The 26664-nt window shown below is 44.3% G+C and overlaps 1 protein-coding gene across 3 annotated transcripts in view; it reads right to left on the reverse strand.

The window, feature by feature from the left end:
* The window catches only part of LOC121276245 (polypeptide N-acetylgalactosaminyltransferase 15-like), a 78944-nt gene that overhangs the window by 14965 nt on the left and 37315 nt on the right, over positions 1-26664 (reverse strand). For all 3 annotated transcript variants that reach the window (XM_041184443.1, XM_041184441.1, XM_041184442.1), the window contains one exon: positions 19576-19693. In XM_041184443.1, coding sequence (XP_041040377.1) covers positions 19576-19693 — 118 coding nt within the window. The remainder of the gene's footprint in view (positions 1-19575; positions 19694-26664) is intronic.

The following is a 26664-nucleotide window of genomic DNA, read 5'->3' on the forward strand; positions in this document are numbered from 1 at the left end:
GAATGTTACTTGCCACTCGTAGCCCAAGCTTGGATATTGTCCAGGTCTCGGTGTCTTTGGACATGGACTGGTTTAGTATCTGAGGAGTTGCGAATAGTGCTGAACATTGTGCAATCATCAGTGAACATCCCCACTTCTGACCTTATGATGGAAGGAAGGTCATTGATGAAGCAGCTGAAGATGGTTGGACCAAAGACACTACCCTGAGCAACTCCTGCAGTGACATCCTGGAGCTGAAATGGTTGACCTCCAACAACCACAACCATCTTCCTTTGTGTTAGGTATGACTCCAACCAGTGTTTTTCCCGATTCCCATTGGCACAAGTTTTGCTTGGGCTCCTTGATGCCACACTCAGTCAAATGCTGCCTTGCTATCAAGGGCAGTCACTCTCAACTCACCTCTTGAGCTTTTGTCCATGTTTTAACCAAGGCTGGAACGAGGTCAGGAGCTGAGTGACCCTGCCAGAACGTAAGCTGAGTATCAGTGAGCAGGTTTTGCTAAGCAAGTGATGCTTGATAGCACCGTTGATGACCCCTTCCAACATGTTATTGATGGTCGAGAGTAGACTGATGGGCAGTATTTGGCCAGTTTGGATTTCCTGCTTTTTGTGTACAGGACATACTTGGGCAATTTTCCACATTGCCAGATAGATGCCAGTGTTGTAGCATTACTGGAACAGCTTGGCTAGGGGTGTGGCAAGTCCTGGAACACAAGTCTTCAGTACTATTGCCGGAATATTGTCAGGTCCCATAGCCTTTGCAGTATCCAGTGCCTTCAGCTGTTTCTTGATATCATGGAGTGAATCGAATTGGCTGAAGACTGGCATCTATGATGCTGGAGTCCTCCTATTGCAAAGTCTTTAGCCTTATCTTTTGCAATGACGTGCTGGCCTCCCACATCATTGAGGATTGGGATATTTGTTGCGCCTCCTCCTCCAGTGAGTTGTTTAATTGTTCTCCACCATTCATGACTGGACATAGCAGGACTGCAGAACTTAGATCTGATCCATTGGTTGTGGGATCGCTTAGCTCTGTCTATCACTTGCTGCTTATGCTGTTTGGCAATGCAAGTAGTCCTGTGTTATAGCTTTACCAGGTTGACACCTCATTTTTAGGTATGCCTGGTGCTGCTTCTGGCATATCCTCTTGCACTCTTCATTGAACCAGGGCTGATCCCCTGGCTTGGTGGTAATGGGAGAGTGGTGGATATGCCGGGCCTGAGGTTATAGATTGTGTTTGAGTACAATTCGCTGCTGCTAATGGCCCACAGCGCCTCTGGGCTGCCCAGTCTTGAGTTGCTAGATCTGTTTGAAATCTATCCCATTTAGTACAGTGGTAGTGCCACAAAACACAATGGAGAGTATCCTCAATGTGAAGACGGGGCTTCGTCTCCACAATGACTGTGTGATGGTCACTCCTACCGATACTGTCATGGACAGATGCATCTGTGGCTGGCAGGTTGGTGAGGATGAGGCCTAATATGTCTTTCCCTCTTCTTGGTTCCCTCACCACTGCCACAGACCCAGTCTAGCAGCTATGGGCTTTAGGACTCGTCCAGCTCAGCCTGTAGTGGTGCTACCGAGCCACTCTTGGTGATGAACATTGAAATCCCCAACTTAGAGTACATTGTGCGCCCTTGCCACCATCAGTGCTTCCTCCAAGTGGTGTTCAACATGGAGGAGCACTGATTCATTAGCTGAGGGGGGACGGTACGCAGTAATAGCAGGAGGTTTCCTTGCCTGTTTGGCCTGGTACCGTGAGACCTCAAGAGTTGATGTTGAGGACTCCCAGGGCAACTCCCTCATGACTGTAGCCCACAGTACCACCACCTCTGCTGGGTCTGTCCTGCTGGTGGGACAGGACGTACCCAGGGTGTCTGGGACATTATCTGTAAGGTATGATTCTGTAAGTATGATTATGTCAGGCTGTTGCTCGACTAGTTTGTGAGACAGCTTTCCCTATTTTGGCACAAGCCCCCAGATGTTAGTAAGGAGGACTGTGCAGAGTCGAAAGGGCTGAATTTTTTGTTGTCGTTTCTGGTGCCTAGTTCGATGCCAGGTGGTCCACCTAGTTTCATTACTTATTGATTTGTTTTTTGCAGTTTTGATACAACTGAGTGGCTTGCTAGGCCATTTCGGAGGATATTAAAAAGTCAACCTCATTGTTGTGGATCTGGAGTCACGTGTAGGCCAGACCAGGTAAAGATGGCAGATTTCCTTCTCAAAAGGATATTAGTGAACCAGATGGGTTTTCACGACAATGGTTTCATGGTCATCATTGGAATTTTAATCCAGATTTTTATTGAATTCAATATCCGGTACATAGAAGCTATGCTCTTGTTATACCTACTGGTACTGCGTTCTGACACTCATTGACCAAGATTAGCTCTATGTCAGGCAAAGAGAGCAAGGTCTTGTCCTTTATAGGTTAATGCATGCCCTCATCCAATAAACTCTGCAGCACTTGCTTGCTGCTGCTGTGCTTGAGCTCTAATATTGCCTATTACGCTTATCTGACTACACTCTAGGATGTAATTTGTCTTTGTCTTGGCACAAAATGGGCATTAGCGAATTGGCAGCACGTTTTACACTCTGCCACTTTTTCTTCTGCATCAGGTTGCTGATTTGCTATTACCTATTTGCACTACTGCCCAAGACAAATTTCACTGTTATTGTCTTGTTCCTTTATCCGGAAATTTGGGTCCTTTGTTTTTACCAAGAGCAGGCAGGCACCTCATCATGCCAGAACTTCTGCTTGTAAAGATCAGCTAGAATACTCTATGACCACAATCGGTGTTAGTCCCCAGCAGCACTAAGTTTAATTCTAGGACATTCGGCAACAGCTCATTTGGAACAACTAAGTTCGCACAGAACAGAAACCCACATTCCCTGGATGTTGTCAGTTTGGTACCATATCACATGATACAGTAACAACAACAACTTATATTTCTATAGTGTCTTTAACATAATGAAATACCCCAAAATGCTTCATAGAAGCATTATAAAACAAAGTATGACAAAAGCCACATCAGATGACCAAAAGCTTAGGCAAAGAAGGAGGTTTAAAAGATTGTGTTAAAGGAGGAAAGTGAGGTAGAGAGATGTAAGGTGGGAATTCCAGAGCTTGGGGTCTAGACAACTATGGCCACCAATGACGTAGCAATTAAAATTTGGGATGCACAAGAAGCCAGAATTAGAGTAGTGCAGATATGTCGGAGTTTTGTGGGGCTGGGAGGGATTACAGAGATAGGGAGGGCTGAACCCATGGAGAGGTTTGAAAACAAGGATAAAAATTTTAAAATCTAGACATTGCTTGACTGGACACCAATGTAGGTCAGCGAGCCAGGGGGTGGTAGGACAACAGGACTTGCTGCAAGTTGAAACACAGGCAGTAAAGTTTTGGATGATCTCAGAGGGTAGAATATGGGAGGCCAGGAATACGTTTGAATAGTTGAGTCTAGAGGTAACAAAGGCATGAATGAGGATTTCAGCAGCAGTTGAGCTGAGACAGGGACAAATCAATGTTACAGGGGTAGAAATAGACAATGTTAGTGATTGCACAAATATGAGCTTGGAAGCTCATCTTGGGATCAAATGTGACAGCAAGATTGTGAACAGACTGGCTTAATCTCAGAATGTGACCTTTTATGTAACTTTGGTGTTCGTCTCAACCACTCCATGTGGTAATGAGTTCCACTTCCACCGTTCTGAAAAAGGAGGTAACTCCTAAATTCCTTACTGGATTTATCATGGACTATCTTATATTTATGGCCTCTGGTTTTTGGACTCTCTCACAAGTGGGAACTTCTTACCTACACTACTCCATTGAACCTCTCTGCAATTTTAAAGTGCCTTTTAGGAACATAGATAATGGAGCAGAAGATGGCCATTTGGCCCTTCGAGCTTGCTCTGCCATTCAATAAGATCATGGCTGATCTGCGTGTGGCCTCAATTCCGCTTTCCCCCATAACCTTTGACTCCCTTGTCTATCAAAAGTCGAACTCTGCCTTGAATAAATTCAATGTCCCAGCCTCCACTACTCTCTGAAGGAGAGAATTCCACATACTAACGACCTTCTGAGAGAAAAATTGTCTCATCTATGTCTTAAAAGGGAGACCTCTTATTCTTAAACTGAGTGTCCTCTAGTTCTAGACTCCCCCACAAGTGGAAACATCCTCCGCATATCTACTCTGTCAAGTTTCCTCAGGATCTTATATGTTTCAATAAGTTCACCTCTCATTCTTCTAAACTCCAATGGGTGTAGGCCCAATATGTTCAACCTTTCTTCATAGTATAAGCCCTTCATCTCAGGAATGAGTTGAGTGAGCCTTCTCTGTACTGCTTCTAAAGCAATTATATCTTTTTTTCAAATAAGGAGACCAAAATTTTACACAGTATTCTATCTGCTGTCTCATCAAGGTCCTGTACAACTGCAGTAAAACTCCTTTACTTTTATATTCCATTCCCCTTGCAATAAAAGCCGACATTCCACTTGCCTTTCTAATCACTTGCGGTACCTGCTTACTAACTTTTTGTGATTCATGTACCATGACAGCCAGGTCCCTCTGTACCACCAGGTTCAGCAATCTCTCTCTATTTAAATCATATGCTACTTTTCTATTCTCCCTGCCAATGTGGACAAGTTCACATTTCCCACATTATACTCTATCTGCTTAATTTTTGCTCACTCATTTAACTTGTCTATGTCCCTTTTCAGACTCTCTAACTCCTCTTGACAACTTATATTCCTAACTCTTCTGGTGTCATTGGCAAATTTGGCTACCATACATTTAGCCCTGCATCCAACTCTAGGGCCTGAATTTTGTGCTTGTCAGGTGCTTGATTGGCAGGTCCAGAAGCGGCCACAATTTCTATGTCTGGCCGCGATCAGACCCTGAACGCAATTTCACACTGGCTGGCAATTAACAGGCAGCCAGCATGAAACGTGCACTGAGAGACTCTGCACTGCCAGATGGGAACAGGAAGAGGGCAGGTGCTGAGAGAAGTGAGGGTGCAAATGGGCAATGAGTTCCCTGAAGGCTGACAACTGCTGTGGAGCTGCCTTAGGGAGCCACAGAATTGTTCCAATGAAGTTTGCATAAAAAATTGCTGCAAACTCTCTCTGTAATGCAAATTCAAGCAACTGACAGCAGTACTCATAACACCTCAACCCTCAAACATCTTCTTTTACTTTATTTCATCCTGGACATTTTATCCCATCCTGGATTGAGTATAAAGTGAAAACATGAAGGCCACCTGGCCGATTGACCTGCCCGCCAACTGTAAAAGTGCACAGGCCACGTAAAATCTCTAATAATTGCTTCTTTAATGGGCTTAATTGCCTGCTTAATTATCGGCGGGTGTGCTTCTGACTCCTGCGCGCATCCTCTGACCGTAATGTTGCGCGGGAGCATGAAGATGTCAGCATGCGCGCCTGATGTCTTTTTGTGTGATTTCATGTGATTTTGGGCCGGGCACACGTCCACTTATTCAACATAAAATTCTGACCTAGATTGTAAATAATTGAGGCCCCAGCACTGATCTCTGTGGCACTCCACTAGTCACAGCTTACAACCCAAAAAAGACCTATTTATCTGTACACTCTGCTTCCTGTTAACTAACCAATCCTTTATTCATGCTAATATGTTACTCCCTACACCATGTTCTTTTATCTTGTGTGATGTGACACCTTTTTGATGTGGCACCTTATCAAAGTCCTTTTGGAAATCCAAGTCTAGGTATAAAGTCTCCTCTCAGTCTTCCCTTTTCTAAAAAATAGAGCTCTATTTTTGTCCCTTCTGACTGTTGCTGCCAAGGTGTTACCATGATGGTGTTGGGCGAGTACCTCTGTGATAGGATATGTACAAGCAATGTCAAATGCTATGAAATACTCAATTTGTTTCAGCAATACCATTGGGCCCAAAGTAGCTATTTTCTATACATTTATTTATGTATCTATGTGTACTAATATGAAAAAGGTGTTTGTTTGTACAAATGCCTACTTGCTGTTTTCTAACATGCAACGATATAGTGTAACTGCAAAGTTTTCTGAAACAACTTCCACTATGTCCCACAATAATGTATGCTCATAATTTACAGTATTCTCTTATGCCAAATGAGGACTTAGAAAATCCACCCTATCATTTCTAAACATATTTATGCTTTCATGCATCATGTGTGCACAAAAATGAAAAATGCCTCTGCAGTTCCTAAAATACATATGCGAAAAGAAACTTCCTGCTTAATCTTCTACTTAACAGTGAAGTAAGAGAAACACAATACTCCAGCTGCATTGTGAAGAATACGCAATCACTAGGTTGAGAAAGTATATCACAAGGCAAACAAAAATCATTTACTTATCAGGAATTTAATGCTGACTGCATTCCTATGACACGAATGAACAGATCCAGTGCGAGAAAGGGAGGTTTGTCATTTTCTGTAATAAACAGAATGGTCCTAGTTAAGTGGGAATGAGAGAACTTTCAGGAAAACAACTTCTTTGTTGAGTATGTACGGCACCATTTGACATCGCAATATCAAACTGTTTTCTCCCAGTCACCTTACCACAGGAAATATTTGGTCAGTAATATAACACTGGTGCCAGCAATAACTAAAAGGCATTGGAAGGTTACATGCATGCTTTTTCATTCTAAGGACCTGAAATTCAATCCATTTGGCTACTGAGGAATGGAATCATCTGGAATACAGAAGAGCGAACTGAGTAAAAGATGAAAACACCTTAGGCAAAATCGTGTGGGATCATGGCAATGTCATAATTAGATATATGCAGGCAAGATGCAGCTTGGGAGATTGCACTGTAATTAAATGTAGTTCAGCTCAATCAGCCTCTGCTTAGAAATGAATCATGAAAGAGACCAGAAATTGTATCGAATGTGACGCTAACTCACCTGTCATACTTCTGTTAACGATCTTAGATAAAGCATCAACAAAATCCACTAAAAGGGGGATTCCGCCAAATATTCAGTTCTATTTTAGCACCTTTGAAAAGCTTGACTGTGGACTGTCAGGACCCGAATTCAGCCACTTTCAACTCACAATGTGCACATTAGTTAAGGAATCAGTCTAACTTGCTAGTGTTATTTTTCTGTCATCACTAGTGTACATTAAAGCCAATGCAATACTCTGAACCCTTTATGCTTAAGGCTAAATTCACTGCCAGTCATACAGGTCAGACATTCTCAGGCCCAATTGCTGGTCCATGTTAAATTTTACATTCACATTTGGTGTGTTGAAGTGTGTACCACTATTTCTGGAGTAAGAAAGGGAAAATATCAATGATGGTTTCTACCCTTGAGTAAGACTTACTGACTCCTGGTGGAAAGTTGTGTAAAAATATGTGCTAAGCACCCAATTGGGCTTGTCTGTGATGACTTCTATGATCAAATAACTTGCTCACCTATACGGGCAAAGTACTAAGAGACTGGTACTGCCAGTGCAGCTATGCTCCTAAATGGAGAAGAGAAAAAGGGAAAGGGGGGGAGGGAAAGGTAGGATACCCTCCTCACTGGCTATTGATTTGAGCAAAGTAAATTTGGTTCTCTGGCATGGGAGAAAGGAGTAGGAGGAGATGGGGAAAAGTTCATACAATTTTGCTGTTAAATTTAATGTCTGAAACCTTTGATGAAGACACAACTGAACACATGCAATAGATAGGGGAAAAATGAAGAGTTGAGCTGAATTTATATTTTAACCTAAGCTACCTTACTCTACTTGTCACATTCATAATTTTCTCCTTTATAATCTTATATTAAATGTTCAAATTAATTCAGGGCATTTACTGTTAATTCGATAATATGAGGTCAAACCCTTGAAATTAACTCCTATTATGTGCTACATGGGTTAATAGGGTTGTGCTGAATGTTTACAGCACACATTCCTTCTCTAAAGCATTGTGGGTGTACCTATACCAAATGGATTACAGTGGTTCAAGAAGGCAGCTCATCACCGCCGTCTCAAGGGCAATTAGGGATGGGTAATAACTGCTGGCCCAGCCAGCGATGCCCACACTCCATGAAAGAATAAAAGAAAAAAAGCGAAGAGGCCAATTTTATCAGCACCAGCTCTTTCCCAGAGCAATTCAAAACTAATCTTGTTCTCTCATACTCTCCCCAAATCCCAGTATGTTCCTTTACATCAAATATTTATTCAACTTTTCTTGGTCTCTGCCTCAAACACTCCCAGTGGCAATATACCTCGTGCTTCAACAACCATCTGAGTAAAGAAATTTTTCCTCATCTTCCTCCACATTCTCTTTGTGACAGTTTTATATTGAGAACCCCAATGATCCTTCAACTAGAGGAAATAGTCTTTCCCAATTGACCCTCTCAAAACCCTACAAAACATTAAAATTCTCTATAAAAACTTCTTACGGGCCCAATTATTTCAGAATGCTTTTCTGGCTACAATAGCATTAGTGAATATAAGGGGATGGATTTTGACTTTACGCGATATCGTAAAACTAATGATAGCAAACTGCCCATTTTACATTTCTCACAATTTTACTTCTACTGAAAGCAATTAAAATAAAAATCAGGAGAGATGTACATAAGAACACAAGAAATAGGAGCAGACCATATGGCCCATTGAGCCTGCTCTGCCATTCAATACAATCATGGCTGATCTTGGATTTAAACTCCATTTTCCCAGTCACTTCCCGTATCCCTTAATTCTGAGAGACCAAAAATCCAACTATCCCAGCTTTAAATGTATTCAATGATGGAGCGTCCACAACTATTTGGAGTAGGGAATTCCAAAGCTTCATCCTTTGGGTGAAGTAATTTCTCCTTGTCTTGAGTCCTAAATAATCTACCCTTTATCTTGAGACTCTGGCCCCGTGTTTTAGATTCCCCAACAAGCGGAAACAATCTCTCAGCGTCCACCCGATCAAGCTCCTTCAGAATTTTGAAGGTTTCATGAGATCGCCTTTCATTCTTCTAAACCCCAGAGAATATAAACCCAATTTACTCAGCCTTTCTTCATAGGACAACCCCCTTATCCCAGGGACCAATCTTTTCTGTACCAGCTCCAGTGCAAGTATATCCTTTCCAAAATGCAGAGACCAAAGCTGTACACAGTACTCCACATTTGGTCTCACCAAAACTCTATACAACTGTAGTAAGATTCTTGTATTCTTGAACTCCAATCCTCTTGCAATAAAGGCCTACATGCATTGAGCACATCCAAATCTCTTTGAACATCAACACTTAGAAATTGCTTCAGCTTTTCTCTTCTTACGAGCAATGGATAGCTTCACAATTCCCTACATTATACTCCATTTGACATCTTGTTGTCCACTCACTTAACCTGTCGATATCTCTTTGCAACCTCTTTGGGCCTGCCCACAGCTTTTCTTTCCACCTAGTTTTGTATCATCAGCAAACTTAGATACATTACTCTCTGTCTCTTCATCAAAGTCATTGATATAGATTGTAAATAGCTAAGGCCCTGACACAGGTCCTTGCGGTACTCCACTATTCACTGCCTGCCAGTTTGAAAAAGCCCCATTTATTCCCACTCTCTGCTTTCTATCCATTAGCCAATCCTCTACCCATGCTGATATGTTACCCCCAACGCCATGAGCCCGTATGTAGCCTGTTATCTTTTTGTATGGCACCTTACTGAATGCCTTTTGAAATCCAGATATACTACATCTACTGGTTCCCCTTTACCTTCCCTACAAGTTACATCCTCAAAAAACTCTAATAAAATGGTCAAACATGATTTCCCTTTAGTAAAACCATGTTGACTTGTTCTAATCATTCTATGCCTTTCCAAGTGCATTGTTAAGACTTCCTTAATAATAGATTCTAGCATCTTCCCAACAACTGATGTCAGGCTAACTGGCCTGAGTTCCCTATTCTCTCTCTCCCTCCTTTCTGAAAAAGTGGTGTAACATTTGCCAACTTCCAATCTAATGGGACCATTCCCAAATCTAAGGAATTTTGGAAAACCATAGACAACACATTCACTATCTCTGCAGCTATCTCTTTTAGAACACCAGGGTGTAGGCCATCAGGCCCTGGGGATTTGTCAGATTTTAGTCCCTTAAATTTCTTCACTACTTTTCATCTGCTGAAATTAACTTCCTTAATTTCGCCACCATGAAACCGGACGGACCAACCAGCTTTGACCTAGGCACCAGAAACGACAATGGCAATCTCAGCCCTGTCAACCCTACAAAGTCCTGCTTACTAACATCTGGGGGCTAGTGCCAAAATTGGGAGAGCTGTCTCACAACTAGTCAAGCAACAGCCTGACATAGTCATCCTCACGGAATCATATCTTATAGATAATGTCCCAGACACCACCAGCATCATCTCTGGGTATGTCCTGTCCCACCGGCAGGAGACACCCAGCAGAGATGATGGCACAGTGGTATACAGTTGGCAGGGAGTTGCCCTGGGAGTCCTCAACATCGACTCCGGACCACATGAAGTCTCATGGCAACAGATCGTACATGGACAAGGAAACCTGCTGATTGCCACATACCGCCCTCCCTCAGCTGATGAATCAGCGCTCCTCCATGTTGAACACTGCTTGGAGGGAACACTGAGGGTGGCAAGGGCACAGAATGTACTCTGGTTGGGGGACTTGAATGTCCATCACCAAAAGTGGCTCAGCAGCACCACTACTGACTGAGCTGGCTGAGTCCTAAATGACATAGTTGCTAGAATGGGTCAGCGGCAGGTGATGAGGGAACCAACAAGAAGTAAAAGCAGACTTGACTTCATCCTCACCAACCTGCCTGCTGCAGATGCATCTGTCCATGACACTACTGGTAGGAGTGTCCACCGTACAGTCATTGTGGAGATGAAGTCCTGCCTTCACATTGAGGATATCCTCCATTTTGTTGTGTGGCACTACCACTGTGCTAAATGGGATAGATTCCGAACAGATCTAGCAACTCAAGACTGGGCATCTATGAGGCGCTGTGCACCATCAGCAGCAACAGAATTGTGCTCGAACACAATCTGTAAACTCATGGCCCGACATATCCCACACTCTATCATTATCATCAAGCCAGGGAATCAACCCTGGTTCAGTGAAGAGTGCAGGAGGACATGCCAGGATTAGCACTAACGATACCTAAAAATGAGGTGTCAACCTGGTGAAGCTATAAAACAGGGTTACATGCATGCCAAACAGCATAAGCAGCAAGTGATAGACAGAGCTAAGAGATCCCACAACCAACGGATCAGATCTAAGCTCTGCAGTCCTGCCACATCCAGTCGTGAATGGTGGTGGATAATTAAACAACTCACTGGAGGAGGAGGCTCCACAAATATTCCCACCCTCATTGATAGAGGAGCTGAGCACAGCAGTGCAAAAGATAAGGCTGAAGCTTTTGCTACAATCTTCAGCCAGAAGTGCCGAGTGGTTGATCCATCTCGGCCTCCTTCAGAGGTCCCCAACATCACAGACGCCAGTCTTCAGACAACTCGATTCACTCCATGTGATATCAAGAAATGGCTGAAGGCACTGGATAGTGCAAAGGCTATGAGCCCTTACAATATTCCGGCAATAGTACTGAAGACTTGTGCTCCAGAACTTGCTGCGCCCCTAGCCAAGCTGTTCCAGTACAGCTACAACATTGGCATCTACTTGGCTATGCGGAAAATTGCCCAGGTATGTCCTGTACACAAAAAGCAGGACAAATTCAATCCAGCCAATTACCGCCCATCAGTCTACTCTCCATCATCAGTGAAGTAATGGAAGGGATCTTCAACAGTGCTATCAACTGGCACTTGCTTAGCAATAATCTGCTCACTGACGCCCAGTTTAGATTCCACCAGGGCCACTCAGCTCCTGACCTCATTACAGCCTTGGTTCAAACATGGACAAAAGAGCTGAACTCCCGAGGTGAGATGAGAGTCACTGCCCTTGACATTAAGGCAGCATTTGACAGAATGTGGCATCAGGGAGCCCCAGCAAAACTGGAGTCAATGGGAATCAGGGGGAAAACACTCCACCGCTTGGAGTCATGCCTAGCACACAGGAAGTTGGTTGTGGTTGTTGGAGGTCAGTCATCTCAGCTCCAGGACATCACTGCAGGAGTCCCTCAGGGTAGTGTCCTTGACCCAACTATCTTTACCTGCTTCATCAATGACTTTTCTTCCATCGTAAAGTCAGAAGTGGGGATGTTCGCTGATGATTGCACAAGCACCAGTCACGACTCCTCAGTTATTGAAACAGTCCATGTCCAAATGCAGCAAGACCTGGACAATATCCAGGCTTGGGCTGACAAGTGGCAAGTGACATTCACATCACACAAGTGTCAGGCAATGATCATCTCCAATGAGGGAGAATCCAATCATTGCCCCTTTATGTTCAATGGCATTACCATCACTGAATCCCACACTATCAACATCCTGGGGGTTACCATTGACTAGAAACTTTGATCTCTGCATCATGCTGCAGGATGAGCTGAGACCCATGGGGATGGGCAACGCTAGTGGCTCTGAAGATCACTATGGTTCTCAACTTTTACGCCTCTGGCCCTTTCCAGAGATCCACCGAGGACATGTGTGGGATCTCCCAGTCTGCAGCCTAAGATTGTTATCAAGGAAGTGGCCAATGACATGTTTAAGAGGGCTGCTGACTATGTGTGCTACCTCAATAACCCAGACAGTTAGATGGAGAGGTCAATTGAGTTTGGGGCCGAGACTGGATTTTCCCAGGTGTAAGGTTCTCATCAACTGTATGCATGTGGCCATCAAGGCTCCCACAGACCAGCAAGCAGCCTTTATCAACAGGGATGGCTTCCACTTGCTCAATGTTCAACCGGTCTGTGACCACCAAAAGCAAATCCTTCAGGTGTGTCTTGAGAAGCAGCCACAACTCTTAACTGCTTCAGCAGTTCCAGGTGCCAAGCTTTTCTTGCCCCTCATTCCTTCAGGGATGGATACTGGGAGACCAAGGCCTACCATTAAAGATGTGAGGAACCCATGCATAGATAGAGATACAACACCTGCCATGAGTCAACCATTGAGCAGACCACTGGGCTTCTGAAGATGTGATTCAGGTACCTAGATCGATTAAATGAAGCCCTTCAGTGTGCCCCAGTGAGGGTCTCACCTATCAGGGTGGTCTGCTGTGCACTGCAAAACCTGGCACTGCAGAGGTGGGGGAGGTGTTGAACAATGAGGATATTGTGGAACGTGATACTTCCTCTGATGATGAGGACATGGAGGAGCCAGTTGAGCAGGCGATGGATGATGAGGGACCCCTTGGACCACAGGCAAGGTCAATGAGGTATGCACAAGAGAGGCTCAGGACACCCTAATTCAGAGCTGTTTCTGTGACCCTTTTGCCCTTTCCTTTAATCAGTCCTGCTGTGACCCCACCCCACCCCACCCCACCTTACCTTCATTTTGCACTCCATCACACTACGCCAGGTGCAGAGCACAAGACCTCACAGGCCGAGAAAAATTAGAATGAGAAGCAGCAATGGAGAGTGAAAAGTTTATTGAGATGAACGACAGAAATAAGACTTAATAGCCTTGTAATAGTATTGTAATTACCTGTGAACACCAAGTATAGCTAGGTGCTCTTCCTAATTCTCTTATGGATGATCCTCCCGAGGTACTCCCCTTGCACCTGCAGCCAAGATGGAGACAAGCTGCTGACCTTGCTGGCCTATGGTTGGGGAGGACCTTGGTGGTTGTCCTTTGGCTGCCTGAGGCCTGGTGGGTCCTGGCATGCTGAGGGGCTTCTGCACAGATGCAGGACCTTCCTCTGTCACTGCAGCTACTTGAGGTGTCATACCAGCAGCAGCCACTGGCTCCCCAGTGCCATTCAATAGAGATGCCTGCCTCTGATTGGTTGATAGCTCTCAGTGGGTGGGATTTCAAGCCTCAGGGTCTATGATCTCAGCAAAGGCCCCTGCTGTCCAGTTAAGTGCTTGAGTGGCACTTAATTCAGCAGGCCTTCCCCAAAGGATACAACAAGGAGTTCCCATGGCCCTCCAGCCAGAGGGCGGGAGACCCTCACCTCCATTAAATCCAGCCCAAGGTTACACTAAAGGCAGCTTGTACATCACCCTCAACCTGAAATTTGCTATGAAGTGAAGATGCGTAAGGCAGGAACATATAGTCACACTGAATGGTTTCAAAGGCACTGCTGGCCATGACTGAAGTCATGGCCATTCTAATAATCCGCAGCACTGTCTCCTCCGAGAGGGTCAGCATATGCAGCAATTCCCAGGCCCTGTCAGTTTGCCACTGCTGCCATCTATTATGGCCACCTTATCCTGCAAAGATAGACAGTGAGGATGAGCAATGTATTTGGGTGGTGTACTATGGAAGTGATATCTTAGCGTGCAGCTTCCTGCATTGCTAAGGTGTGAGAGGATGAGATGAGGCATATGAATGTGAGGTGAGTGAATGGTGTGTGATGAATGGTGCAACATGTGAGGTATTGGTGCAATTGGTAGACACTGCATTCAGGTCCTCAATGCCAGACTGTTGGCATTTACTGTCATGGCCACCTGCTCACTCTGAGCAGTTGTCCAGAGTGCCTTCTGGCCCATTCAGGGAAGAGAACTTCTCTCTGCCAGTCTACTTCCTGCACTAGCGACTCCAGTGCAGCATCAGAAAACCTAGGGGCCATGCTCTCTTTCTTATTGTGTCATTATGTGTCCTTCCTGAAACTCATCCAGTATTGCCAAGCTATTTCCAGCCCTTGCTATAGCCAAAATGCATATCACCTTAAAGGGGTGCAGTCCAGCTTTAAGTAGTGCAGGCTAGCCTCGCATAAACTTAGGTTCCCTGCTGAGGTGAGCAGCCACTCAGCAGCACAATCAGTGCTGGACTGCAAGTCCCAATCATGGAAAGAGCTGGAAGCATTAAGTTTGCCTGCTGCGTACATGCATCATCTCCACTGGCATGGGCTAATCACACACCGTGATCCCCCAAATTTGAGGTCTATCCAATTTATCTCCTTTGTACTTTTCAAAACAGGGACCTTTATGTTGTAAAATATTTTGTGTAAGTATGTAGAATAATTATTATAAACTAAAGCAAAGTAGTTGTACAAACCTAGGAAGATTTATTTTTCATATAAAAAATTTACCCATAGACTTTTGGATATTGCTTCAGAAATCAAAAGAATAAAAAGAAATAAATAAGTCTGATTTCAATAATTAAATCACTTGAAAGAATATTGAAATAAATATTGGATCAGCTGCCATAAGACTAATTCGGCCAAACAAAACACCATTAGATCAGTGTAGGCTTGCACATTGCAACATGATAAATTACAGTGCATATTGCTGTAGCAAAATCAGCCCAACTGAGCTTTCACAGTCAAATTACATTTCTTTTAGCTGAATTTAGCTAATTTTTTCTCTTTAAGGAAATTATTGCTAGTTTAATTCTATAATTTAATTGCTCTTGGTAATAAAGCAATAAAGCCTAGCTGCCGTGTTACCTTGTGATATATGATGACAGGTTTCCAATGATCAGGTGATTTAATTATCGAAATCAGACTTATTTAATTCTTGGAGTTTAAGTAATATTAATTAAAGCTGATGGCAGTAAACCTGTGTTAATGTTGTCAAAAGGTAAAAGGTTAGCAATCTGACTTGATTCAACACATAGGAAAGTAATTAGCTCTTTCATTTACCTCATGAATAACAGCTAGCCTTACATTTCGTGCAAGTGGAATACAATGACAAACAATTCAAATCTGGTGAAATATAAACCATAATTTTGATGTAGAAGTATGTATAAGTATTGCACACAAACAGGATTTTAACTATCTTTTGAAGGGAAAGCTCTTTCCAATAACAATGTGAATTTATATAACACTGTTAACTTGGGAAAATTTCTGAAGGCCTTTAAAGGTGTTTATTTGAACAAAAGGACAGGAATGGGAGTAATAGTGGGACTTGAATGGAGCAGAATATGCTCAGCAGAGTTTTGGATGAGCTGAAGTTTACAGAAAATGTAGGATTAGAGTCATCCAGTAGAGAATTGGAATAGTCAAGTCTGGAGGTAAAGAAAGCATGGGTGAGTGCTTTAGCAGCAGATAGGCTGAGGGAGAGGCAATGTTACAGAGGTCAAAGTTCTTGGTGATGAAGAATACATAGGATCGGAAAATCAGCTTGAGGTGGAAAATAATTCCAATGTTGTGAACATTCTGTTTCAATCTGCAACATTCCTACCTGGCAACGGCTTCCTGCCATCTGAACTCCTGCTCTGCCTGCCTGCCAGGCCGTCAGGATTGGACAAAGTTTAACCTGAAAATGGAAATGAGGCCTGGTGCGATCTTAGCTTGCCAGTTTAGTATGGGAAGATATGGAATCAGTGGCAATAAAGTTTGCAATGGAGCCCTAAAGGCAATGACTTTGGGTTTTGCAATGTTTACCTATAAGAAAATACGTCTTATTCAAAACTGGAGGGCCAATAGAATATTCAATGAATTGATGAACTCGGCAACTCGTGCAGCTTGAGTTCCATTTTAATGGCACAGTGTATGGTCAAATTAGATGGTGTTGCCATGAGATCCTCTTTGGGCCCAGCTCTCACAAACATCTATGTTGGGTTCCAAGGGAATCTGGTCTTTGATGGAATTACACCTAAACTCCTATCGCTCACATACTTCCGATATGTGGATGATATGTTTGCCATATTTAAAACCGCAGCTACATGTAACAATTTCCTTACTTGTCTTGATGGGCTTCATCCTGCGCTCAAGTTCATATTTGAAATGGACTCCCCTTCCCTGACATACTAATTGAGAAATCTGCCAGAATATTCTTTACCGCCTGCCAGGCAGTAAGGCTCAGTTGGGAGTCAGAGCCTCAATATGTAAATAAAAGTCAGAGAGATTTTAGCTCGAGTTTAATATGGGACCTGTCCCTTGCCCTGCCCCCTCCTCAGCATCACATAAACCAATCCTTAACTGAGTTAAAATCAAAGCTAAGGAATCAGCTTCCGTATTGCTGAGAAAAGAGATATATCTAAGCTTTATTGCTTCATTACCAAGGGCAATTAAATTATGGAATTAAACTAGCAATAATTTCCTTAAAGACAAAAATTCAGCTAAATTCAGCTAAAAAAGTGTAATTTGACTGTGAAAGCTCAGTTGGGCTGATTTTGATTCGGCAATATGCACTGTAATTTGTCATGTTGCAATGTGCAAGCCTACACTGATCTAATGGTGTTTTGTTTGGCTGAATTAGTCTTATGGCAGCTGATCCAATATTTATTTCAATATTATTTCAAGTGATTTAATTATTGAAATCGGACTTGTTCAATTCTTTTTATTCTTTTGGTATGGGACTCATCAAGACACTTCGCAAAAATACCAATATAAGGGAAAAACAACAAGCTACGCTATGTGTGAAGAGAATGCTGATTGGTTAGCAAGTGGTGTTGCCATGGAGAATGCATCAGTGATGGTGACTGACAGACTGACAGTCTACTGCAAGCCTAGCTTCACTGGTCAATATATGGGTTGAGATTCTTACAATTTCATATGCAAAGATTGGTCTTATTGGCAAACTTGTAAATAGAGCCCCAGCCATTTGCTCACCATGCAAGCTTGATGCTGAAATAGAGCACATCAAATGCATTCTGCAGGATAATGGCTACCCTGGTCAGATTATTTTGTGCTGTATATCATGCAAACCCATGAACAGGCCTAAGGCCGTCACTTGCGGCCCTGAAAAGTGCCCAGTCTATCACAGATTGGGCAAGTTATCTCAAAGATTTGAGCAATAGGTGAAGCTGGCTGTTTCTGTTTTACTTCATGCAACAGCAACATGAGTGGTATTTGCTACTAACAGGATGCTGCGTCAAGCCAAGTAGACGTTCTGCTTATCACACAAATGAGTAATGTGGTATATGAATTTCAGTGCCAGTGTGATGCTGGGTAGGCCGTACGTCCCAAAGATTGGCGGATTGTAACAAACAGCATTTCTCAGCCACTGTTCACAAAGGGCAGGGTACAAACCGCACCCAACCAGCCCATGCTTGCAAAACTCAAAACACAGTGTCCAACATTAGAGTTGATTTCGTGATTGGACAACATTTGCTAAATAATCCTCAGCGTGCTAAGAATTACGCTGACAACCAATTTAAGATTATCAGTCGTGCTCAGTGTGGTGAAGTTGCGTGTACTGGAAGCTACATTTGTTAATACACAGAGCTCTGTTCTTTGCAGACAGAAAGAGCAAGTACACACATTGTGCCTGTTTCAGCTAAACAAAATAAGTGACAGCCATTCGCTGACTTATTCTTCAGGGCAATGCCTTGACCAATCAGGGTGAAGCTACTTGGTTTAAATTTCAGCAATGCTTGGCAGTTACCTGTCAGTCACCATTACTGGTGCATTCTCCATGGCAATGCCACTTGCCAACCAATCAGCTTCACATAATGCATAAATTGTTGTTTTCCCCTTATATTGGCGTTCTTGCTAGTGTCCTGATGATCACATGATGAAAAGCTTAGACATGTCTCTTTTTTCAGCAATACAGAGGCTGATTCCTTAGCCTTGATCTGAACTGAGTTCACGATTGGTTTATGCGGGGCAGAGGAGGGGGCATGTAGGCAGAGCAAGGGACAGATTCTTGTGTAAACTCAAAAGCTAAAATCTCTTTGGCTTTCATTTACACATTGAGGCGCTGACTCCCAACTGAGCCTTACTGGCTGGCAGGCAGTCAGGAGGAGGAGTTTGAAGGCAGGGAGCCACTGCCAGGCATCTACAAGAGCAGTCCCTGGCAGTCAGGTATGTGGTGATGGGGAGGGGTCTAATTTGATCCCGAACTGGACAAGGAGAAGCCCGAGCAAGGGAGTACACTTGCTCCTCCTGGCCCATGAAGTTCATTTTTCAACTAAAAGTCTATCATACTGGACCTGTTCTGGCATCTTGAACCAGCACCCAGCAGGTTTGTACTGTTAGTGACCATTCCCATGCTCAGGTCTCAGGTTAATATGATGTAATCTGAACCCATTTAGCCTACTTAGAGAGGATCATGTGACTTGTGACCTGTGTCCGTGCTGCCTGCAATTTAAAATCGTGCTGAGAGAAAAGTGGGTAAGCTTTCCACCCCAATTGCAAATTTTAGCTTCCGCCCAACTAACTCTTTGGCAGGGAGTTACAATTGCTGGTTCTTGTCTTTGGGTGTTGTCATTGTCAGACAGCATGTGGGAAGGTGTGGTGTAGGGGGAGCAACCAAGGAGAGATCGTTGAAGGGCTCCAGGGGTAGTGGTGTGGAATTGAGAAGAGAATTGATAGCTGGAGATGCTCTGGTTAAGATCAATAATTTGGTATCAAATATGTCAGATAACTATCCTAGCAATATCGCTACCTAACTTTATGTTGTAGTCAATCCCTCAGAGTTTCATTGTTGCAAAGCAGGCAAGTCATCATACTATCACATGTAAATACCGATATTATTGAAAATATTTCAGAAATATTACAGGAAAACAAGGAAATCAGCATTTCAAAGCTTTCAGAAATCCGGTGCTATGTTGTAGTACAGTGTGCTCAAGACTAATACATCAGATATCAATCAGATTTGTGCGTTCTGGCATACTGATTAGAACCTTACCCTAAGAGACAGTTCCACATTTTCTGTACCCCACATCAGCATTGCAGGATCATATGCACCGATATTTTGGAAATAGTGTCGATTGATCCCAAGCACTCCTCCAGATACAGCTGGACTCCTGAAAGAACAGCCACAGAGAAGAATCATGCTTAATTAAAGTAACGAATTAAAGAAATGGCCAGTGACAACGTTCTTCTACATTTTTCAGGGGAGTATTATCAACCTTTAGGAGGTCAATGTTGCCTATTTGACTATTCATCATCCAGTTTCAGCATTAAACCAGGTACAACATAACCACATTCAGAGCAACTCTCCTTTTACTCTGTCCATTCAATGTGCCTTGGTCCCAGTTTTAGAATAGTATCCTTATTGCACCAGTAAACATTTTTATACTTTCCACATAAGTTATCCTTACTAACAATGGGAAATTGCAAATTAGAGGAAAGGTAAAGGTTAGTTAGCTTTGTGAATTCAGTAGGAGCTGGACAGAGACAGAGATAACTTGTTTAGCCGTCCATGAAATGTTTAATTTTGGTACACTTACTAGTGCTGCAAGGATTATGCTTCCTCATGTATGGAATAAACATTTGATAGATTCCAGATAAGTGTAACAGCAATTTACTTGTACTTCTTTCAATTTAATACTGTATACATTGCTCATGATATGGCCTCTTCTACTTTGAGGAGACAAAGCGTGGACTGGGTGACCACTTTGTGGAACACCTGCATTCAGTCCACAAGCGTGACCCTGATCTTCCAGTTGCCTGTCCTTTTAATTCTTCCCCTTGCTTCCACTTCAACCTTTCTGTCATTGGCCTGCTACAATGTTCCAGTGATGTTTAATGCAAGCTTGAGGAACAGCATCTTATCTTAACCCGGGCACTTAAAGCCCTCTGGACATTGAGTAGAACAGTTTCATATCATAACCGCGACATGCATTTTGTTTTGTGTTTCTTTGATGCCTAGATTTTTTTTCTCTCCTATTTCCTTAACTTTTTGTTTAGACTTTCACACCTCATGCAGACACATCTTTTCTTTTTCTATTGTCCCATCACCACTTTCTTTGACCATGGAACCTTTTTGACAATTAATCTCTACTGTCCTGCACGCTATCACAGACTTTCCCTTGCATTCTTGTTCCCAACTTCCCCCTTTCACTTGCTCAAAGGAAATTACATTTCTAACTTTTCCCACTTCTGATGAAAGATCATCGACCTGAAATGTTAACTATATTATTCTCTCCAAAGATGCTGCCAGGTTTGCTGAATATTTTCGCATTTTTTGATTTTTATTCCTGATTCTTGATCCCTTTTCCCTCTGCCCACCACCAAAAATAACATTGGAATCCACTGTCTCCAGGCTTTTTAAAAGATTCATTCATGGGATTTGGCATTGCAGGCATGTCCAGCATTTACTGCCTATCCCTAATTGCCATTGAGAAGGTACCTTCTGCATTCATGAGCCATTGAAGATCATGTGGTGTAGATACACCCACGGTGCTGTTAGGGAGCAAGTTCCAGGATTTTGACCCAGCGACAGTGAAGGAACTGCGATATATTTCCAAGTTAGGGTGGTATGCTACTTGGAAGGGAACTTCCAGCTGGTGATGTTCCTGTGTATATGCTGCCCTTGTCTTTCTAGGTGGTAGAGGTCATGGGTTTGGAAGTTGCTGTCGAAGGAGGCTTGACAAGTTGCTGTAGTGCATCTTGTAGATGGTATGCATTGCAAACACCGTACGGTAGGGATGTAGAGTATGAATGCTTTCTAAGATGGTGGTCGGGGTGCCAATCAAGCAGGTTGCTTTGTCCTGGATGGTGCCAAACCTTCTGAGTGTTGTTGAAGCTGCACTCATCCAGGCAAGTGGAAAGTATTCCATCACACTCCTGACTTGTGCCTTGTAGATGGTGGACAGGCTTTGGGGAGTCAGGAGGTGAGTTATTCACTTACAGATGGGCTGCCCAGCTTCTGACTTGCTCTTCTAGCCACAATATTCAGTGATGGCAATGTCATTGAATGTCAAAAGGAGGTGGTTAACGTACGTGTTCTTGGAGCTGGTCATTGCCTGGCGCTAGTGTGGTGCAAATTTTCTTGCCACTTATCGGTCCAACCCTGGGTACTTTCCCTGCGTGCATGCAGGCATGGCCTGCTTCAGTATCTGAGGAGTTACGAATGGGGCTGAACATTGTGCAATCATCAGTGAACATCTCCACTTCTGACCTTATGATGGAGGGCAGGTTATGCTGTCTTGACGTCAAGGACAGTCACTCTCACCTCACGTTTGGACTTCAGCTCTTTTGTCCTTGCTTGGACCAAGGCTGCAACGAAGTCTCGAGCTGAGTGGTCCTGGCAGAAGTAAAACAGAGCATCAGTGAGCAGGTTATTGGTGAGAAAATTCCACTTAACAGCACTGTCAACAACACCTTTCAACACTTTGCTGATAATCGAAGGTAGACTGATGGAATGGTGATTGGCCCTTGATAATTGGATTTGTCCTGCTTTTTGTAGACAGGACATAATTGGGCAATTTTCCATTTTATCAGATGGATGCCAGTTTTGTAGCTGTACTGCAACAGCTTGGCTAGGACTGCATCTTCAGCACTGCAGCCATGATGTTGTCAGGGCCCAGAGCCTTTTCTATACTCAACCATTTCTTGATATCACGTGAAGTGAATCAGGTTGGCTGGATGAAGACTGGCATTATTGATGGTGGTGAATTGTGCCAGAAGTGGAGATGTTCATTGATTATTGCACAATGTTCAGCACCATTCACAACTCCTCAGATCATGAAGCAGTCCATGTCCAAATGCAGCAAGATGTGGACAATATCCAGGCTTGGGCTAACAAGTGGCAAGTAATACTCATGCCACACTGTGGTATCTGAGGTGTAATACAATTTAACAGACTATGAGCAGATTCACAACGTGACTGCAAGACCCAATAGCTGTGTAGCACAGGCTACTATGTTAATTTTAGTCTAGAGTAGGGTCTAGCTGGAGAAACACACATCATGTTAATTCTCTGTTGCCTGTGTAAATAAATAGTATGTGCTTTATTTCATATTGGGCTCTGCGTCTGCCGTATATTGTAATCGACTCACCTGCCAACATGTAAGTGCGCAACTGGTACGCGAGCAAAGCAACCCATAGTTAAAACATAACACACACAAGTGCCAGGCAATGACCATCTCTAACTCGAGAGAGTCTAACCATCGCTCCTTGACATTCTATGGCATTACCATTGCTGAATTCCTCACTATCTACATTGTAGGGGTTACCATGGACCAGAAACTAAAATGGACAAGCCATATAAATACTGTGGCTACAAGAGCAGGTCAGATGCTAGGAATCCTGGGGTGAGTAACTCACCTCCTGACTCTCCAAAGCCAGTCCAACCAAGGCACAAGTCAGGAGTGTGGTGAAATGCTCTCCACTTGCCTGGATGAGTGCAACTCCAACAACACTCAAGAAGCTTGACACCATCCAGGACAAGTAGCCCACTTGATTGGCACCCCATCCACAAATATTCACTCCCTCCAACACCAGCGCGCAGTAGCAGCAGTGTGTACCATCTACAAGATGGGCTGCAGGAATTCACCAAGGCTCCTTAGACCGCACCTTCTAAACCCATGATCACCACTATCCAGAAGGACAAAGGCAGTGGACACATGGTAACACAACCACCTGGAATTTCCCCTCCAAGCCACTCACCACCCTGACTTGAAAATATATCGCCGTTCCTTCACTGTGGCTGGGTCAAAATCCTGCGATTGCCTTCCTAACAGCAATGTGGGTGTACCTACACCACATGGACTTCAGTGGTTCAAGAAGGCAGCTCATCATCATCTTCTCAAGTGCAGGATGGAATGGGCAATAAATGCTGGCCCAGCCACCGCTGTCCACATCTCATGAATGAATTTAAAAAAAGGATGAGGATAAATGTTGACAGTAGTGTGGAGCAGGTGGGCATCAGAGATGGTTGTCATCATCTGGATGATGGCAGCAGCTCCCCTCTTGTGAGTGACCATGACATCTGATGAGGCTGCAATGACTGGGCTGATGCCAGCCCTGGCACTGGCCACTCACTCCCAGGTGGGGCCAGCACTGGCCCCACTGGCCAGAGGATGACCGCCAAGGTCATCAAGGCCAACAAGACAGCAGAGTCAGCAGGCTGCCTCCAGTGCCAATGCCAGCGAGGGGAGATGGTAGGGGGGCACCAAGATGCAGCACTCGGAAGCATAAGTTTAAGGCACCATTAGCACAAGAGGGACTGGTCACAGGGGATCGTCTGTTCTGTAATGTTTTGTTTATATTTACTGGTCTGGGAATGAAGACCAGAGAAGTTTATGTTAATTTGGTTGGATTGTGAAAATGACATAAATATTGTTTTTTTTCTTAATGACCTGAGTATGCTTAACCTTTTTATTTTTTTAGTGCAGGGTATGCCAGTATGTAATGCTGGACATGAGTGGCTCTAAACTTTATTGCACAGGCACTGAGTGGACTTTGGGTTCAAATGAAAGGGGTCATTTTGGATACCCGGGATGGAGGCGGCACCCCTGGCATGAGATGGAAGCAGATCTTTGGCAGTCTAGCTGAAGGAGCGTTAGATCAAGGTGTCCCTGGTGTCCCTGCCTGCCTGAAGGATACAGTGGATACAGAGGTCTGCCTCCATGCCCTCAGCATTCTCCTCACCGTGCTCCTCTTTCTGACTCAATACTGGATACATCCTCTGTGGCCTAGATCCTCTTCCTCCAGTGGGTCCCCCCCTTGCTTGTGCCAGATTGTGGAAAGCGCAGCATTCAACCACTATCAGTGACACCCGCTCTGGGGAGTATTGTAGAGCACCCCCTGAATGGTCCAGGCCTCAAAAGCGGATCTTCAGAAGACCTATGGTCCTCTCTACCACCGCACTCGTGGAGACATGACTCCTATTTATAATGCTGTTCTGCCTCTGTTCTTGGGTGGAGGAGAGGCGTCATTAGCCACATTTTCAGCAGATAGACTTTGTCTCATAGCAGCCATCCATCCAGTCAAGCTCGAGCACTGAATATCCTCAACACCTGGGAATGTCTCAGGATATAAGCATCACAGGAGCTACCAGGGTACCTTACACAGACTTGCAGAATCTGCGTTCTGTGGTCACACACTATCTGGATGTTCATCGAGTAGAAGCCCTTCCTGTTGACGAAGGCACCCGGCTGACCCACTGGTACCTTGATGGCCACATGTGCAGTTGATTGCACCCTGCATGCCGGGGAAACCAGCAATCGCCGCAAACCCTCTGGTTCACTTATGTACGGAAATGAATAACTGTCATGACCTGCCTGAATAGTTTGATGCAAATGCGGACAGCTGATTGGGATACTCCACACAGATCCCCCACTGACCCCTGGAAAGAGCCGGAGGCATAGAAGTTGAGGGCCACTGTGACCTTCAGAGCCATTGGCATGGGGTGTCCACTCACACATTTAGAGCTGATCTCAGGGCCTATCATCTGACATGGAGGGCACGGTCTCCCTTGAGAGGCAAAGCCTCCTTCGGCATTGCACCTCAGACATACTGAGGTACCTGCATCACCGCCTGTAAATCTTGGCAGCAGAATAGTGGCATCTTCTACAGCCCCTTCCGCCTTGGACTTCCTGTTGGCCCTGTACCCCTTGTGCCTGAGCTTCTCCCTCCACAGGTCGCTCCACTGGAAGTTGCATTGGGACACGTGGCCTCCTCTCCCTTCTTCCACTCTCTTCCTCCTTAGAGGAGGTGCCTCCAACAAAGAACATAATCCCCATTACCAGGTAACAGAAAGCTGTCTGAAACCTGGAAGGTTCCACATGGTCAAAATCCTGCGGGGGCCTTGGAGACACCGATGAGTCTTGAAATGAAGCCTAGAAGTGCTAAAAATGAAGCTAAGAACAGAGATGAAGCTGTCAAGTTCAAATAAGCAACCAGCAGCAAACTATCTCCTAAACTCCTCACTACTGACACTGGCAATGCTGCTGACCCTCTTTATCCCGCTCTTGGGTGAGGTTTTGCAAACTGTGGGCTGCCCGCCTGCCCTTGCAACAAGCGCAAAATCGCAATGGCAACAGAAAATATGGATCAATTGCCTTTTGAAAGCCCTTAAGTGGTCTGACACCAGTGCACACCCACTGACCTGAAGATTGCGTGTGTGTGGGATGATTTTGGGATGCTCACCCGACATCCTCTCGCGCTATTTTACGCCCAATCAAGTCGGGCGTACGCCCGTCTGCGAGGTGCATAATTCTGCACTAAGGATTGTTGCAGGAAGAGAAAATTAAGGAAAGTAATGAGTTCTACAGCTATGAGATCCTGGAAGAGATGCCATGGAGATGCATTTTTTTCATTCATTCACGGGACATGGGCTTTGCTGGCTGGGCCAGCATTTATTCTCCATCCCTAGTTGCCCTTGAGAAGGTGGTGGTGAGCTGCCTTGTTGAACTGCTGCAGTCCATGTGGTGTAGGTACACCCACAGTGCTGTTAGGAAGGGAGTTCCAGAATTTTGACCTAGCGACAGTCAAGGAATGGCGATATACTTCCAAGTCAGGATGATGAGTGACTGGAGGGGAACTTGCACATGGTGGTGTTCCCATCTATCTGCTGCCCTTGTCCTTCTAGGTGGTAGCGGTCGTGGGTTTGGAAGGTGCTGTCTAAGGAGCCTTGGTGAATTCCTGCAGTGCATCTTGTAATGGTACACACTGCTGTTACTGTGCATTGGTGGTGGAGGGAGTGAATGTTTGTGGATATGGTGCTAATCAAGTGGACTGCTTTGTCCTGGATGGTGTCCAGCTCCTTCAGTGTTGTAGGAGCTGCACTCATCCAGGCAAGTGGGGAGTATTCCATCACATTCCTGACTTGTGCCTTGTAGATGGTGGACAGGCTTTGGAGAGTCAGGAAGTGAGTTACTCGTCACATGATTGCTAACCTCTGACCTGCTCTTGTAGTCACAGTATTTATATGGCTAGTCCAGTTCAGTTTCTGGTCAATGGTAGCTTCCAGGATTTTGATAGTGGGGGATTCAGTGATGGTAATGCCATTGAACATCAAGGGGTGATAGTTGGATTCTCTCTTGTT

This window comes from Carcharodon carcharias, chromosome 3, assembly GCF_017639515.1.
Source record: "Carcharodon carcharias isolate sCarCar2 chromosome 3, sCarCar2.pri, whole genome shotgun sequence".
Classification (NCBI taxonomy): Eukaryota; Metazoa; Chordata; class Chondrichthyes; order Lamniformes; family Lamnidae; genus Carcharodon; species Carcharodon carcharias.